Source organism: Aphis gossypii, chromosome X (genome assembly GCF_020184175.1).
Source record: "Aphis gossypii isolate Hap1 chromosome X, ASM2018417v2, whole genome shotgun sequence".
NCBI lineage: Eukaryota > Metazoa > Arthropoda > Insecta > Hemiptera > Aphididae > Aphis > Aphis gossypii.
In genome coordinates this window covers 45,407,575-45,424,004 of record NC_065533.1, presented here as the reverse complement: position 1 = coordinate 45,424,004, position 16,430 = coordinate 45,407,575, and the positions used below count along the sequence as shown (strand labels likewise).

Below are 16,430 nucleotides of genomic sequence, written 5' to 3'. Positions count from 1 at the left end.
TCAATTCTATAGTATAAGTATATTAAATTAATAGTCACAAATATTTACTGGTGAAGGCGATTTGACTGTAGATTCAACTTGCATCAAAGATTTTTGAATTGCATTTACAGCCATTTTTTCATTCATTAACGAATTGTAAGAATTTTGGTTGGTAGTGGTTTGTCCGACAGGATTGGGGACATTTGGTGTTTCTAAAACGTTGAATAAGTTTAACAATGTTGTATTATCTGCAATATTAATTAAAAATTATAGCAATTTCATAAGATTATATGCTTTAAAAATACCTTACCTGAATTAACATTCATAATATCCATGACTTCTTCTAAAAGTTCTGATAATTCTGGATCGGAATTAAATTGTAAGGAATTACTATTTGATTCAGCTATATTACTTAGCAGAGAACTGTAGCCACTAATAGCTGAAGAGGTAACTTGTCGCATTTGTTGTATTTGAATTTGGTTTTGACTTTGGTTAGCCTGTGGTTGATCCAGCATATGATTTAGGTACAAGTTATTACCACCTAGTGAAAGAAAATATATTAGTTAAATTAATAACAGATGTAGTTATATAAATTAGTTATTTTATATCTGAATAGTAAGTTTGTGTAAGTTAACACATGCACAAACATGTAGTATAATTTGTTACTTTAATTTAATTTATAATAATAATTTTGGTTACTTTTTTGCAGTAAAATCTTTTGGTGACTATGAAGTTGGTTTTGTTGTACATTTGATGAAGTCATTGAATGTTGTCCACTATTCATGTTCCAGCCACTAGCTGCAAAAAACATATCAATTCATTTCAAGTTATTACTAATTTATTTAAAATTTGCTTATTTACTAAAAGGTTAGTAGTAAAATACAAACCAGACTGTTGTTGCTGCTGCTGCTGCTGTTTTATTATAGTAACTAATTTGTCTTGAGGTGTAGCTGATATTACAGAAGCCGGTATTGCTGGTATAGCAGTAGGAGGAGGATCTTTGGCTAACAATGAAGCAAGCATTTTGTTTCGCTCGCGTAATTTACTATTGGTAACTTGTGCTTGAGAGCCACTAGGGCTAGGCATAGATTCAAGAACTGAAGGACCTGAACTTCCACCAGAGCTGCTATTGGTACGCTTCAATGGAGGATGATCATTTTCATCGTCTGCACTTATACTATTACGTTTACGACCATGGTTATGACTGTCTGGTGAAGTAGGGGACAAAATACGAAAACCCATACTATTCAGTATTAAGTCCTCATTTGAATGTTGATCGTTTTGCTACAAAAACAAAAATAAAAAGTTAATTTTATGTTATTAAGTATATTTATAAAACTACACATTGAAAAAATCATTTATTTTAGACTTTGGAAATAATATGAAAAATTAATCAAAAAAACGTGCACACACAAATTATTTTTTAGTAATAAATTACCTCAAGCATGATTCCATGCTGCCTAACATTATCATCATCTTTTAGTAATTGTTGAAGAAGATCATTTTGTTTTTTAAGCCCTGCTCGAGCTTCAATATCTTCATCTTTGCTTTTGTCATTTAATAACTGCAAGGTTTTATGAAAAATTTATTGTAACCCAATATAACTGATCTCAGTTGATAAAATAAAATAATAATTTGAATATTTTGTAAAACTTATAAATATTAGTAAAAAATTATTTCCAAAATCATAGAAAAAAAAAATTAAGAAGTTATTTTTATGTAATTTAGTAGTTATACACACCGTAATCAACATATTGTTATTATTATTGCTGGTAGTAGCATTATTTGGAGTTGATGGAGCATCATTCATGTTAGAATTACTGCGAGATGCTTGCCGTACATTAGAAGGACTTGGAGGAGTGCTATGATTAGTCGAATCGTTATCTGCACTTGGGGAAGCCATTTCATCTGCATTCAATAATTCTTTTAATATATTATGTTTGTTTTTTGATACATTGTTTTCTTTAGCTGATCCATCTGTTCGATTCATTAATAAATCTCGTAGACGAGCTGATTCCATTCTATCCACACTACAACAAGAATCATAAGAGTTTTTTGGTGATGGTATGAGTGGATTGAAAGGAAATGATGTGTACTGTGATTGTGCCACAGGAGTGTGTGGATTGGACGACACAGTAGCTGGACTAGGTACTGGTGTAATTTTAGATGGTGCTTCAACTGAGTTTGTAGATGATTCAGACCACTTATTTTCTTGTAACATATCACCAAATGTTGTGCTTGGGAATAATCCGAAATCGGAAAAATTGAGATCAGCTGATGGAGTCATGTTATAGTCATTACTGAATTTAGATTCAGATTGTAAGATTGACACAGACTGATTAGATCCAACACTATTAGTCATTAATGGATCTGTTCCATTCAATGGGTCTGCTGCTGCTGCACGAGCACTGTTGCTCTCAATCATAGCACACATTTCATTATCACTAAAAGAAATAAAATGTATAATGTAATAATGAACTAACAATCGATTTAAGAAATTGATGTTATTTTATAATATCTTGTACTATCAACTACCAACAGATCATTATTTATAAATGCTTTATTAATTTAAGTATTAAACATAAAAATTTAAACTGTCGACAATTAAGATAATAAAGTAATTAAATTTTAATCTTGAAAATACCACTTTGTTAATTTTTTTACTTACACAATGATTGAATGCGCAGCCATTATAAAGTCCATTTCTTGATTTTCACTACTTCTGAAATACTTTGACTTAGTTTGAACCTTTACATACTTATCTTCAATTAAGTGTAACTTATAAACTGGACTTGTACCAAAACCTGCTCTACGCGTTTCTTGTAGATGGTTGGCCACTTTTATTACATCATTTTTATGACATTTGTCATGTAACATTCTACCCACCAAACAATCCTGCAAATAATATTTTCATACATAAAACATTTTTAAACATTTTGGTTCTCATTATTTTAATTTTACTTTATTTATGTGTTGAGCATAAACATCAGACACATCTTTGGTATCCAAAGCTAAAATTTTTCCGTTTTGATCAAGTTTAATTGTAAACTGCTCCAAAGGGGGACTTAAATGTTTTTCATTATATGGCACTCGTCGTGCTATGCATAATAAGTTCTGGCTAATGCCATCTGTACTATCTTCGTCATCGACCATACCACCATTAATTTTTGTAGACGATATCTAATTATTAATTAAAATCCAGTTAGTATAATACCTTAAAATAACCTGTTATAATGCATCATAATTATAATTACTTGTAACGTTTCGTACTGGCTAACCCTTGTCTGTTTTTCTTCGATAGTTTGATCTTGATCAGATGGGGGTTTGATTAATAGCCGGCAATTAAATTTTTTAGTAAACCTCTGATTCCAATTGTTCCCTTTGGAACCAGAGGGCGATTGCTCCATAAGAGGAGAGGTTGGTACGTTAGAGCCCAGAGGACCAATTGACGAGTCGTAGATTAACAATGAGTTATTTAAAAGAACACCAAATTTGGTGTGATCACCGTGGTGAATAATATTATAAACACTTTTACCAAGTAATTCTTCTTTGTTATAATGTAGAAATTGTTGTATATTTTCTGTCACAAATTCTATTTGACTATCTGCATTTACAACAAATAAAAACCCGTCTAATGCCTACAAAAATTTATTTATAATTAATAACTAAGACATCAGAATTTATTTCTTGTATGACATACCGAAAGTAACAAAGGTGCCAATTCTGTATTTGATATTCTAGTCGGTTTTGACGAAGATACTTCGCCTTGTTGGACAGCGGCTTCTGTACTAATTAAACTTTTTGTTTGATCAGATGAAAGTCTAAGAATCTATAAGAAATAAAATAAACTACTGTTAAAAAATAATTATTTTATGATAGGTTTAAAATAGTCAAATTATAAAAATGTCATTATAATAATTATTATATGTCAAATGCCTGAAAGTATAGTCTAATTATATTAGTAAATAATATAATATAGTATAATAATTACATTACAAATATCATGACATAAATGAAAAGTTTATTATCAAATATAATTGGTAATTACTTATTAACTACTAATATTAATTGGTTGAATCTCAATAGTTATCATTATTATTACTGTTGTTAAAAGCACTCTAAACTATAATGGTATTATCATTGAACTACTTTGGATTTGTATATAAAAAAAACAACATGAAATACATACTTAAGTAATTCAAAATATAGCGAAAATTATATTAAAGTGAATTTTATAATTTTATGACTTAAATCTACATAAAAACATAATAGTTAAATTATTTTTATGTTTTATCTTCTTGTTTTTCTATGAAAATTTAACTACTGAAAAAATATTTTAGGTGATTTAAAGAAAATTTATATCATAACATTCCAAAAAAATCTATGATTTTAAATATGCAATATATATAAACAATTTAACCAATAAAAAATTTTCAGAAAGTGAAATTAACTGCTAATTCAATCGGGTATTTCTTAAGTTTTCTTAAAAAATATTTGCTAAATGTTTAAACACAACAAATTACAATTCTTAATATTTCTCTAGGACCTACTTTTAATTAACATTTTTATGGATGTAAATCTATGAAAAATTTGACTTATTATTTCATTTCTATATACCTACATGGATTTTTTTTTTTTAAATAAATTTTTAATATCCAATAAAACACAGTAATGGACTGTGGTCATAAAAATGACTAGGTGGATAAGTTTTCACAAGACCTTAAGCTATCCTAACATAAAAAAACTTTGATAATATTAATTTTTATTTTAAATTAAAATAAATAATTTATTAAAAATAAAATAAAATGTATAATGATAATAACTAGGTGTATGAATGGTTACTTAAATATTACAAGATTTAAACTTTTTTAAGACAAACAAGTAAAATGATGAACAATAAAAAATAAACATGGTTTCTAATTAAATAAGATTGAAATCCTATATTGTTTAATGCATAGAACTTATAATTACAATAAATGAATTCATTTTTTTTTTTTTAGAGAGTTTAAAATATGAATATTTTCTTTAATCATTTGATTTTCATAGAAACCTTTTATATCTTCAACCTTCAAATTTATAAAATATGGCCCATTTAAATAAAAATATAAAAACATCAACATTTTATTTTACTTTGCAAGCATTATATTTAATTTTATATTGAAGCGAATCAATGAAATAACTATAACACCATTGTATATAATTATATTTACTTAATATTGTATGTATTAGGTATTATTAAAAGTTATGACTTAAAATACATATAATTACTAATACACTATGTGTGTATTTATTTACTAATATGACTATGGTTATTATTTATTAATATAGATAGTTTATTCACAATACATAATTTAGTAAATAGTTAAGGAGTCAAAAATAAATATAAATGATAAAAGTTGAAATATACTCTACATTATTTAGAGCATCATTTAAAAATGTATAAGTTCAATTATAAATACCTATCTATTATATAATTAATTAAAAAAATAATGAATAGTTCAAGTAATTAATAAATTTCAAACAGGAGGTTTAAAAATAAAACTTGACACTATTGTATTATATACTAAGTAATAAATACTAATAATACTAAAAATAATAAGGAAATGTTTCTTTTAAACCATCATATTTTCTTAAACTCTGAAGTAAGATAAAATGCTTAGGGAATTTTCTCATTACTTAGAAATAAACAAATAAAAAATTGTCTTACCCCGGCTCGCACCTGTTTCACAGTTTCCTGTAAAATGGCGCACTTATCAGGTTTTACAGACAAGGAATTCATGTCCGCCAAACTAGCTGAGATCAACTCGGCCAGCTCCTCGATGTATATGTTTTCCTGTTCTCGGCGACGTTTTTCATTACGGCACTTGTTTCTGAAAATAAATGATTTAATAATGTTAAAAGTTAATAGTGTTAAAAGTTGTAGATTCGAGAGACGGCAACATTAGTTGCTGTCCAAAAAGCGGCCAAATGTAATGTTGAGATATAATTTTTATAATTAATATTAATTAATTGCAAACTTGTAACAGTTGTTAAGACTTTTTAAGATCACTTATATATAGTAAATACAGTATTCATCTCGCATTTGATAAGTCACATTTTGGGCATAGCATATTATACTTTGAAAGAGGTTTTTTATTTTATCATGTTTTTGAATTCTACAGAAATATATGAGATGCTTATTTTATTGAACATAAAAAAAAAAAAATTAATATGACAATATTCAATGAAAATGTAGACTATATTAATAATATTTATAATAGGTATGACTACAGTTGAAGTTATAGAATATAATCAGAAATAATCTACTCGTGAAAATATATATATAACACATATTATGTAGGTAATAGGTATATCTCTAACTAATTACAATAAAATTAAGTAAATTATAATTTTTTTTATTTCAGAAATCATACATTTTTATGGAAAATTTTTTGAAAAACAATTTTGAAGAACTTTTATTTCTGCATTGAATTTCAAATAATAATAATATATTTTCTTTAATTCTTCACCTATTTATAATTAATGTGTCAATACACTATTATTGTATTAAAAATATAGTAGGTAAGTAAATAAATAAATATAGTATAATAAATCAATTAAATCTGCTAAAATAGTGCTCATCACAAGTACAATGGAAATTATTTTTCTATGGAAATAATTATTTTAAAATTATTTACTTTACTCAATGTCATACATTTCTGTAAAATCTAATAAGAAATGTAAATAGATAGTTAATAATTTTTGGATTGTAATTTTGGAAAGTATAAAGTACTTTTCAGTAGGAGGAAAACCATTAAATCTAATAGTTTTCAAGTAGTAATAAATATCTTGTTTCAAATTCCAATAAATATATTATTATATAAAAAAAAGAAAAGAAAAAAATTGGATAAAATAAGTTTTTAACCCAAACCAACAATGATGCAAGGCAATATTCAGCTTAAACTAAAGATGTTGGTTAATCATAGATACTATAAAAATTATAAAATAAGATTTTAATTTTTGACAAAATTTCTATGAAACTTACATTTAAAAATAGCATTGAAAAAAGTTTAGAGGGTAAGACTTGACACCCAAACCACATCTCATATAGGTACATGTTGTATAATTACATTAGTTAAAACCAATATAGAATTTAGTTGCAACTAATTCAATTAGTTAAAATAAAATCGTATAATATTATGTTGGTAGGTATGAACATTAATTTATTTTAACTAATACAATTATCATTATGACATTACATAATTTTTGCTGTCAGCTAAAAATGATAACACAATTAGTTACCTCACAAGTTTTATTATAGCAAGTAATATTGCGTACACGGTATCTCAATGGATAAACATTGACTATAATATGTTTCACTATGTGTACACAATTAATATTCATACGAATGGAAGCAAGCTTAAGATTTGTATGATATTTTCATGAAAATTTGTCTGACAATACCATATCATAATAGAAGAAAAAAGAAGAAACGCTTACTTATAAAACTATTATAATATGGAAATTGGGTACCTGTTATATTAATATAAGAAGGTGAGAAAATGACTCATTTTCTTTACAATTTGAGAACAAACATGTATTTACAACTAAATTTAAGCCCCAATAATTAATAGCAGCACACACCGTTATTCTATACTTGATATTGTTTTTTTGAAATAAATCATGCATTACCTACACCAAAATTAACAACAGTGCAGTGCATTACAAATCGTTTTACTCGTATTCATAATAATAATATATTATTATGATTCCGAGTGTGTAATAAAATCACTTTTAAGTACTTTTTAACGACCGAGGTATACACAATAACACGGTATATAATAATTGTCACGATACTTGAAGTTTAATGAGATTAATTATTCGAACGTAAATATTGTGCGGCGCCTAATTATTGTCGTACATTATTTTACGGCACGGCTCCTCCAGATTTTCGAGTACTTTTTTGAGGAGTTGCAGTCGGTTGCTTTCGTCGACACAATATAATACCTCGGAAAAATATAATAATGTTTAAAAACCGACCCTTCTCTCTCACTTCTCCGTTAATATCTGTCAACAATCAAAAGGGGGTTAGGTATATATCATATATACTATAGTATACATATATAATATATATATATATATTTTACTGAAGATATATTATATGTACACAATATGTAAATTAATAATATAATAATTGCTGTGCTATACATATATATATAATATAATACATGACAATATTATATGCACACACGTAATACAAAACAGTGTTAATTAACATAGTACATTATACGTTAAAATAATATAATAATAACGTAGAAATCGTAAAAGGTACTACGCTCGTGTGTGTGTGTGTGTGTGTGTGCGTGTGTAGTATATATGGATTCCGCGGCGTTAGAAGTAGTGCTGCTGCGAGGGCGGCAGGAGCTGTGTATAAATAACTCTCAAAGGGGAAGGAATTAATTAGGTCCTTTACAAACCGCAATATGCACACACACCCCGCAAATGACGCCGACTAAATAATAAATATATATATGTATATATATATATATGATATTAATCAGAAAACTACGAATATATAATTTAATACGTGTCGTATATATTATATACGTAATTTGTGTACTGTATATCATATATATATATATATATAAATATAATATTATATACACAGTTCGGGCGCACAGCATTCGAATCGGTTATAACAGAAAATAGAAATTGTATTATGTTATATTATTATTATTATTATTATTATTCGGTCGTTGTTCCTTTGTGCTGCAGCATGTGCCGGTGTGTGCGCCGCCACCAAAGAGGGAAAACGCGTGTCCTTGACGATGGCAGCAGCGGCGGCGGCGGCGGCAGAAAGCCACAGTATATAGACCTGCCGCCGACTCAGCTGCTAAAATAAGTTGTGTTACGCCAAAACGATAATTAAATCTCCCCGTCAAATTCACTAACTGGCGTACAAGGTGATTCGCTAAAGAACGATGAACACCCCCACCGCCATAACCACCAAACCGCCACAGCCGCCACTATACCTCCAGTGCCTATACCAGCTCCTTCTGGTAGAATATTATATTCATTGTTATACATTTATATAGGTATATATAGGTGTATTTTATTTTTATTTTAAAGAGACGTTTATAAAATAATAATAATATGGATGAAGAAAAAAAAAATATTTCAAATACTTATAATAATACCTAATGATTATAAGAACACAATGAACTTAGGAGGTATAGTATATATAGGTACAAATTATAACAATTAATAGAAGATATAAAGTAATTTATCACGGTGTATTTCACCACATTGTTTTAACAACTCGAATTTGATAATAAATAATAAGTTAATAGTTATAAAAATCATAGAAATGTATATATTAATATATTATGTACCAATGTTGTCTACAATAAACTTTGATCTAAGAAAAAACAAATTGTGTTGTCGTTAAAATCTTCTATATTTTATAGAATAATTATGATTTCTTTCATTGTAAAATTGATTTCATATAAATATTTATGTATTGTTTATTGAGAAATTTATGAGAAATTTATAAAACGAATTAATTATACTTCTTCCATACAATTACAACAAATTAGAAATAAAAAACATACTAAGTTGAAATAGAAAATTAATATAATTTATCTAGGTATAACAATGTTCTTTTATATTTTAATGCAGGTATACCCTAAAATTAATCAATTTTCCATAACCGAATTTAAAATAAAAAATAACGTTTGATATTTGTATCGAACTATAATAAAAGAAGTTTGATATTGTAAGGTTATCAAAAAGTTTTAGAGGTCTTTGCACTACTCGTAATCAATATCTAATGTCGTAAAATACTATTAGTTTAGTCGAATGTCAAAATGTATCAGAAAATTAATTAATAGTATACTTATTTTATATCACAAGTAATATTAAGTGTAACTAACGTTAAGAAAATATATTTTTTTTAGAATTCAAGAAGTTACCAAATTATTATGAAAAAAGTACGAAAAATGTAGGCCAAGGAAATAGTTATAATATACAATAGTAAATAGATGGAGTCTGATAAAATATAACAATCCGGGATTTGCTTTATGTTATTTCATTTGTTTATTAATAAAAGTAAATATTATTTAATAATATATATTATACTCTCCAATATATGCTATCAAAAATCTTTAGAGCAGTAAAAATCTGTTATAATTCAACAAATCGTGGTTGTTGTAGATAATATGTAATATGTATATTATGTTATATTATAGAGATTAGCTAACAATCATTATTAAGAATATTTTAGAATAGACATACACTAAATAATTAACATATCTTATATTGTACAAAATATAGTTTTTAAGACTACGAATGATAATATAATTATAGTTAGACTACCTAGTTTAAATGTAATAGGTATACTTACATTTGAGATTGACCCTTGGCGTCGCTTTTTTTCTTCTTTTTGGGCAACGCAGAGCTTGGGCTTGCGCCGCCGCTCATCTTAGTCCTAGACTCTTGGAGATCATATGGACCCAGTCTGTAAAATAAACGAAATAATTAAGTAAAACATTGCAAACTATTTAACTAAGTAGCTAAGTTATTATAATTCTATTGCATTAACGATTCTTTCTAAATAAATAAATAGCTATAGCCTATAACTCATTCGAGAAATTCGCTTGATGTTTAAAAATAATTACGTAAGTTATGCATGTAATTATTAATTTATTTATTCATTCGATTGACATTTTGAGTTTCCTCTTTTAATTGATTTAATTATTTGACAGACTAAATGTCATATTGTTTAAGATAGGTATTGTATAAGACGTTTTTAATTAATATGTATTAGGTACCTATTTAAAATAAGTTGGAACAATTTTTAACACATTGGAATTTGGAATAGACAGTATAATAAATAAATTACACTATCATCAAACTTATTAAATTTTGTTTGAAGTTCGTATCTATTAGATTTTTTAAAGCTTATAGATAATTAAAATAATTAAAATATGGTGTAGGTAGTTTAAATTATCTATTAAAGTATTTTAAAAAGTGTATACTATGTATTTCAATTTTAATTTAGACAATTTTGATTAATTACCATGTAATAATAATTAAATAAGTAAAAAATATAAATTAAAATTAAAAGGTTGATGATTTGTAAATATTTCTCTTGACATTAGGTACATTATAAAACATCATTTCATAATATTATAACGGTAATAAAGAAATGACTAAGTATTTTGTAAATAGGTATAGTTATATGATTTAAACCCGTGTCATTCAATTGGACAAATTGAAAATCATGATAAATTAAAGATTTTACGAAGAAGAAAAAATATATTGATTAATTACTTCTACTTGCATTATTGTAATATAGCTTATATAATAGATTATATTATAGTATATAAGTATATTGAAAATTTCAAATAATATAATGTTAGCTTATTTTATTTATAAATATTGAACAATTTGATTAGTATAATCTTAGGCTGTTAGTAAAACAAATAATTGGTATAAATAAAATATTTTAAGTAAAAATGTTATTTACTTTTTTTTTAGTTAAACGTTATAGATAGGTCATAGGTTGACTAAATATAAAAATAATGGGATCATTCTAGTCAATTTAATAATGGAATAAGATCACGAGTAAAATTATGAGTGTTGAATTACAAAAAAGTAATACATTTAATGGCCCGGAGGTAACTATAGAAAATATATGTACTGAAATGGCGCCTCAGGCGGATAACATATAGCAATATCTGTGCGTCAATTCAAAATTGACAAAGAGATAGGATGTAATGCGTTATTCACGTTTATTTGATAATTTTTGATATACGAGAAAATATATATTACAACGAATGACATAGATCCCTTATAAAACTCATAATAAAACGTGCATTATTATATCTCGCATTTCATTATTATATTTATTATATTATATTGAAAAAGTTATATTTATAGTAAGGATGTGATTTCTAGCCCGTCGTAACCCAACTACTCAGTTGATTTATTGACCTAGTTATACAAATTACATATACAATAGATAGTTTAAGATTGAAAGGGTTGTCTCCGTCGATGAGGGATCAAATAAAATTGACTACCAACCTATGACCAATAAAATATACAATAGGTTAAAATTGATTGACAAAATTCACAAAAGTTGTTACATATATTTTGCTCGTTCATCATTAGTTAATACAATATTATGTGTTGTGTTAAATGCGTGTCGTGTGAAAATGTAATTAATCAACAACCAGTTGTAAAGAAGGTTAGGATTTAATTTTTTACACAATGTACTTGTGTATATATATATAAATTTAAAATAATAATTATGATAATAAGGAGAAATACAATTATGGAGTCTTTTAAAACAAATTAAAAATAATAAACGCAAACCGTTGTCCGTTAACAGCACGTGAAGGGGAAGTTTAAATGACTTTCATTTACGTCATAATATAAAATAATAATTTATACCCACTGGTGATATAATATAATATAATATTATATACGTGGGAAATTAGTATTCAATAGGGTCTTTTAGAGTAATCGATAATATTTTGTTTTGTGTATAGTACAAAGGAACACTTGAGCAATCAACCTATTCATTATTATTGTATTTTTTGTATGCCAGATTATTATAAGAAAAAAAATCACAACAGAACTATATTGTAGTATAATAAATAATAATAATAATTAAACCCTAATTTTATATAAATAACTCGGCATGTTAAGTTTTCTTTAGTCTATTATTGTTGATTTTCACGAAAACAACATTGGCCAAGTATTATGATACTTATGAGTATCGCGGAATTCTGTAGTTTTTTAAAAAAAGGATTCCGGTTTAAAAAGTGAATTTTCGTGGGTGTTTGTCTCCAATATCCTAAGCAAGAGTTTTGTACACCCACGACCGTGATTGACCTTGAACTAATTTAGAGACCGTATTAAGACTATACATCGAGGTTGAGTCATATGGGATTTACACAGACGTGATAGCGTATGGATTTATTATTTTTTATTTTGTTTTACTGGTAGTTTTTCTTCGTTAATAAATCCTTGTGATAAAATATACAATTAAATGAAAATTAAAACGCGACACGTAAATATTGGATTATGTATGTATGTTTTAAGATTTATTCAACACGGGTAATGTTTACAATTGCTATATCTAGCGTAAACACTACGTGATATAGGTACATCCACGGTAAAATTACGACGAGAAAAATGATTTGTGCATGTTTGATGTTCATGATACTATATACTGCAGTATATACTGATTTAAAAATGTAAAACAATATTTAAATATAATTTACATAGGTACTCTACAGGATTAGTTAACCATTTAGTACAATACAATATAAGTACAAAATCACACATTTTTTTTTTTAAATATTTGGTTTAATAGACATTTTTGATCAGTAGGATTAGTTACTTAAGTAGTACACACTTGAAACGAACAAAAACAATGTGAATTATTTAAAACAGACACAATTTTGTAAATTATCACGAATGAATGTTGAAGGTATTGCGTGAGTTTATACATCATGCAGGGTCCCGTAACGATAAGCGATTTACTGAGATTTGAAGCAAAGGAGTGTAATGTTTCAACCCACCATATAGGAGATCGGAGAGAAAAACAAACCGGGAATGGCTAGAAGTAAATTAATATTCATTCGCCGGTTTTTTAAATCACAGTTAATTGTCTGTGAATGAAAGTAAAAATATCCAGATTTGATCGAATTTTACTAATTTAGGTAAAAAGAACTTTATTATTAATACAGTAGATTATATTTTACTTTCACATTAATATTACATATAACTACCTATATTATATTACCATTTATAATAATATTAAGTTAAAAAAATTAAATAAATCTGGAATATTTTTAATAAGAGAGTAGATAGTAATAGTAATAGAATGTGTGTCGGAGGATAAATAACTTTGAAATTGCGTGGAATAAAATGTATGAGAACCTAGGTATTGCAGAAAAAGATACGGATAAAGAAGGATTATTTTTTCGTTAAATATAGTGGTTTTTATCATCACCTTATCCAGGGCTTTAAAATAATTATTCCTGAAGTATATGTGTATAAAAACCCTGTATCGAAAAATTAATGTTGAAACTTGTGGAATGAATTTAATATGAAACAATTACAAATGGCTAATTTTAAATGATAATATTTATTATAACCATAAATAGTGTTGTGTAAAGTAAACACTATAAGTTTGATAAAATTACTTAATCAACACACGTGAATGCTGCATTCACAGTACAAATTAAATCAAATACGTAGTTACCTATATAAATAAAAAAAAATACTTTTATCGTTATGCATGCTAATTGCTAGTAGACAGAAAGCATAGGTAAATATTAAAATTGTGTTATCATGAGATTTTAAAATATAATCTCTAAAATTTCATAGATCTACTTTCAATAACATTATTTTTTAGAATACAAACTCAAAGATATTTTTTTCAGGGAATGCTATAATATAACTGTTCATTTATGTCGATTACATTGAGAACTATTCAAGCATTTCTTGTACCGGTAAACATAGCCATAAAACGACAATACTATATTACTATTCATGTCAGTAAACAAGTTCTCTGTGCATCGTTCCAGACTAGTTTTCCTAGTTAAGAAAAAGAAATAAAGAAGAAAAATAAAACTTCTCATTATCAGTATAATTTACACTATAAATACTTGTGACATGATGTTACCTACTAAAAATATTATACCTAAACACAATGGGTCATTGACGCGGTTATTGGCTCTTCTTACCGAATAAATGTCTCTCAAATAGGTTCTGCACATTATTCTAACGATAATTTGTATTTAATTATTAACTTAACGTATCGGTATCATTTATAACTTATCATCCGTAATCGAAATCAACTTCGTTATCAAATTATACAATTTTATCAAACTAATTATTATACCTCAATTTGATAAAATATAGTATCTATAATCTATATATATAAATAGCATACTTAGTATTAAACTGATACAGTGGGTATTTATTAGATTTTTAAATTTCAACCATTAACTGGTATTTTTTACAAACTATAGCTTAACAAAATTACTTCACTTCAAAACCTCGAGTATTGATGTATAGGCAGTAGGTATATATATTTATTTATTTTAAATGCTTAGTAGTGATTAAAAAATAATATTGCTAGTGGGTATAATAGTTGTTTTAGTCACGATAATAATTTATGTTATGTATAGTAAATCAATGACAATAAAGTTGAAAATTGATAAAGTACTATGAAAAAAGTGTATGCCATTTAAGAATCATTATCTAATGGAAATAAAATGTGAACTTTTGAACATTTCTAGACATAAAATTATTACTTCGCATCTCAGACAGTTTTTTTTAGAGGTCACGATAGGGTCTACCTCCAATAACTGGCAGTTTATGTCACTTCTGAAATATTACAGAAATATAAAATAGTCAATCAATGCAGTTTTGTAGACAAAAATAAGCTTAGGAATTATTCAATATAGGTATTATTTTATTGTATTGTGAAATAAGTAGAAGATTTAAAAGATTTGGTTTTGACGTCAGCATATTTAAAATTAAAACACACACATATCACATAAACGTTCGTGATTATTGAGAATTACATAATAAAAGAAAATAATTTCTTATAGGTGCAATCGTGAATAAAAAAAAGTAGCTTTTAGCTACTATTATTACAAACCACTAACAACGTACCCAAACCATATTTTTACTTACACTTGTACTATTACTACCTACTATTTAAATTTCCAGAATATATTATCAGTTGTTGGCCGGTAATTATGTATAACAAGAGCTGCAGTATATTACAAGAGTAAAACAAAATTATAAACTCATGTGGTTGGCACCGGTACCGTTGTATACACTATATACTGTAAGTATACAGTATACACTGTAAGTATACAGTATACACTGTAAGTATACAGTATACACTGTAAGTATACAGTATACACTACGACAACAACAATAACGACGATTATCAAGTAGGTTTGTAAAAATTTTAAATACCCAAACAATACAACGCAGACACGCGCGCCGGATATAAACAACGTTCATGGAGAAAAACAAATTTAATGATAAACCTAAATATTATGATGATAAAATATTATATAATATATACCTGTATATATAAATTTATATACTACACTGTAAAAAATGTTGTTAAATTTCAATTAACGTCGCAATGTAAATTTACTCAGTATATGTATGCTAGTTAATTTTGCAAGTAAAAGTAAGTAAATTTTTCACAAATATTTAGATAAATAATGTTCACACACATTTCTGTGTAAATTTATACTAAAAGTGTTGTATAAATATACAAAGGTTTTCAAAATAAATTCATTTTATGTGTAAAATGTTAGTAAATTTATCACAAGTACTATTTAAATTTTGTTTGTATACATTCTTGTGCACATTCACCTACAAGTTCCCTTAAATTTTATAAACTTAATCAAAGTAAATTTAATTAATAT

General features: G+C 26.4%; 1 protein-coding gene across 8 annotated transcripts in view; it reads right to left on the bottom strand.

Annotated features, from left to right (window-relative positions):
• Nucleotides 1–16,430, bottom strand: part of LOC114122699 (nuclear receptor coactivator 3) — a 50,423-nt gene that overhangs the window by 5,599 nt on the left and 28,394 nt on the right. For 3 of the 8 annotated variants that reach the window (XM_050207948.1, XM_050207944.1, XM_050207949.1), the window contains exons 2-13: nucleotides 10,361–10,474; nucleotides 5,687–5,849; nucleotides 3,680–3,808; nucleotides 3,234–3,617; nucleotides 2,941–3,159; nucleotides 2,648–2,874; nucleotides 1,721–2,423; nucleotides 1,418–1,543; nucleotides 867–1,263; nucleotides 679–777; nucleotides 290–520; nucleotides 49–227 (exon numbers count right to left, since the gene is read on the bottom strand). In XM_050207948.1, the coding sequence (XP_050063905.1) occupies nucleotides 49–227; nucleotides 290–520; nucleotides 679–777; nucleotides 867–1,263; nucleotides 1,418–1,543; nucleotides 1,721–2,423; nucleotides 2,648–2,874; nucleotides 2,941–3,159; nucleotides 3,234–3,617; nucleotides 3,680–3,808; nucleotides 5,687–5,849; nucleotides 10,361–10,437 (2,934 nt within the window). In that variant the 5' untranslated portion in view covers nucleotides 10,438–10,474. Of the gene's footprint in view, nucleotides 1–48; nucleotides 228–289; nucleotides 521–678; nucleotides 778–866; nucleotides 1,264–1,417; nucleotides 1,544–1,720; nucleotides 2,424–2,647; nucleotides 2,875–2,940; nucleotides 3,160–3,233; nucleotides 3,618–3,679; nucleotides 3,809–5,686; nucleotides 5,850–7,760; nucleotides 8,026–10,360; nucleotides 10,475–16,430 lie in introns of those variants that run through there. The other 5 variants (XM_050207946.1, XM_050207951.1, XM_050207950.1 and 2 more) reach the window with 5 other exon arrangements.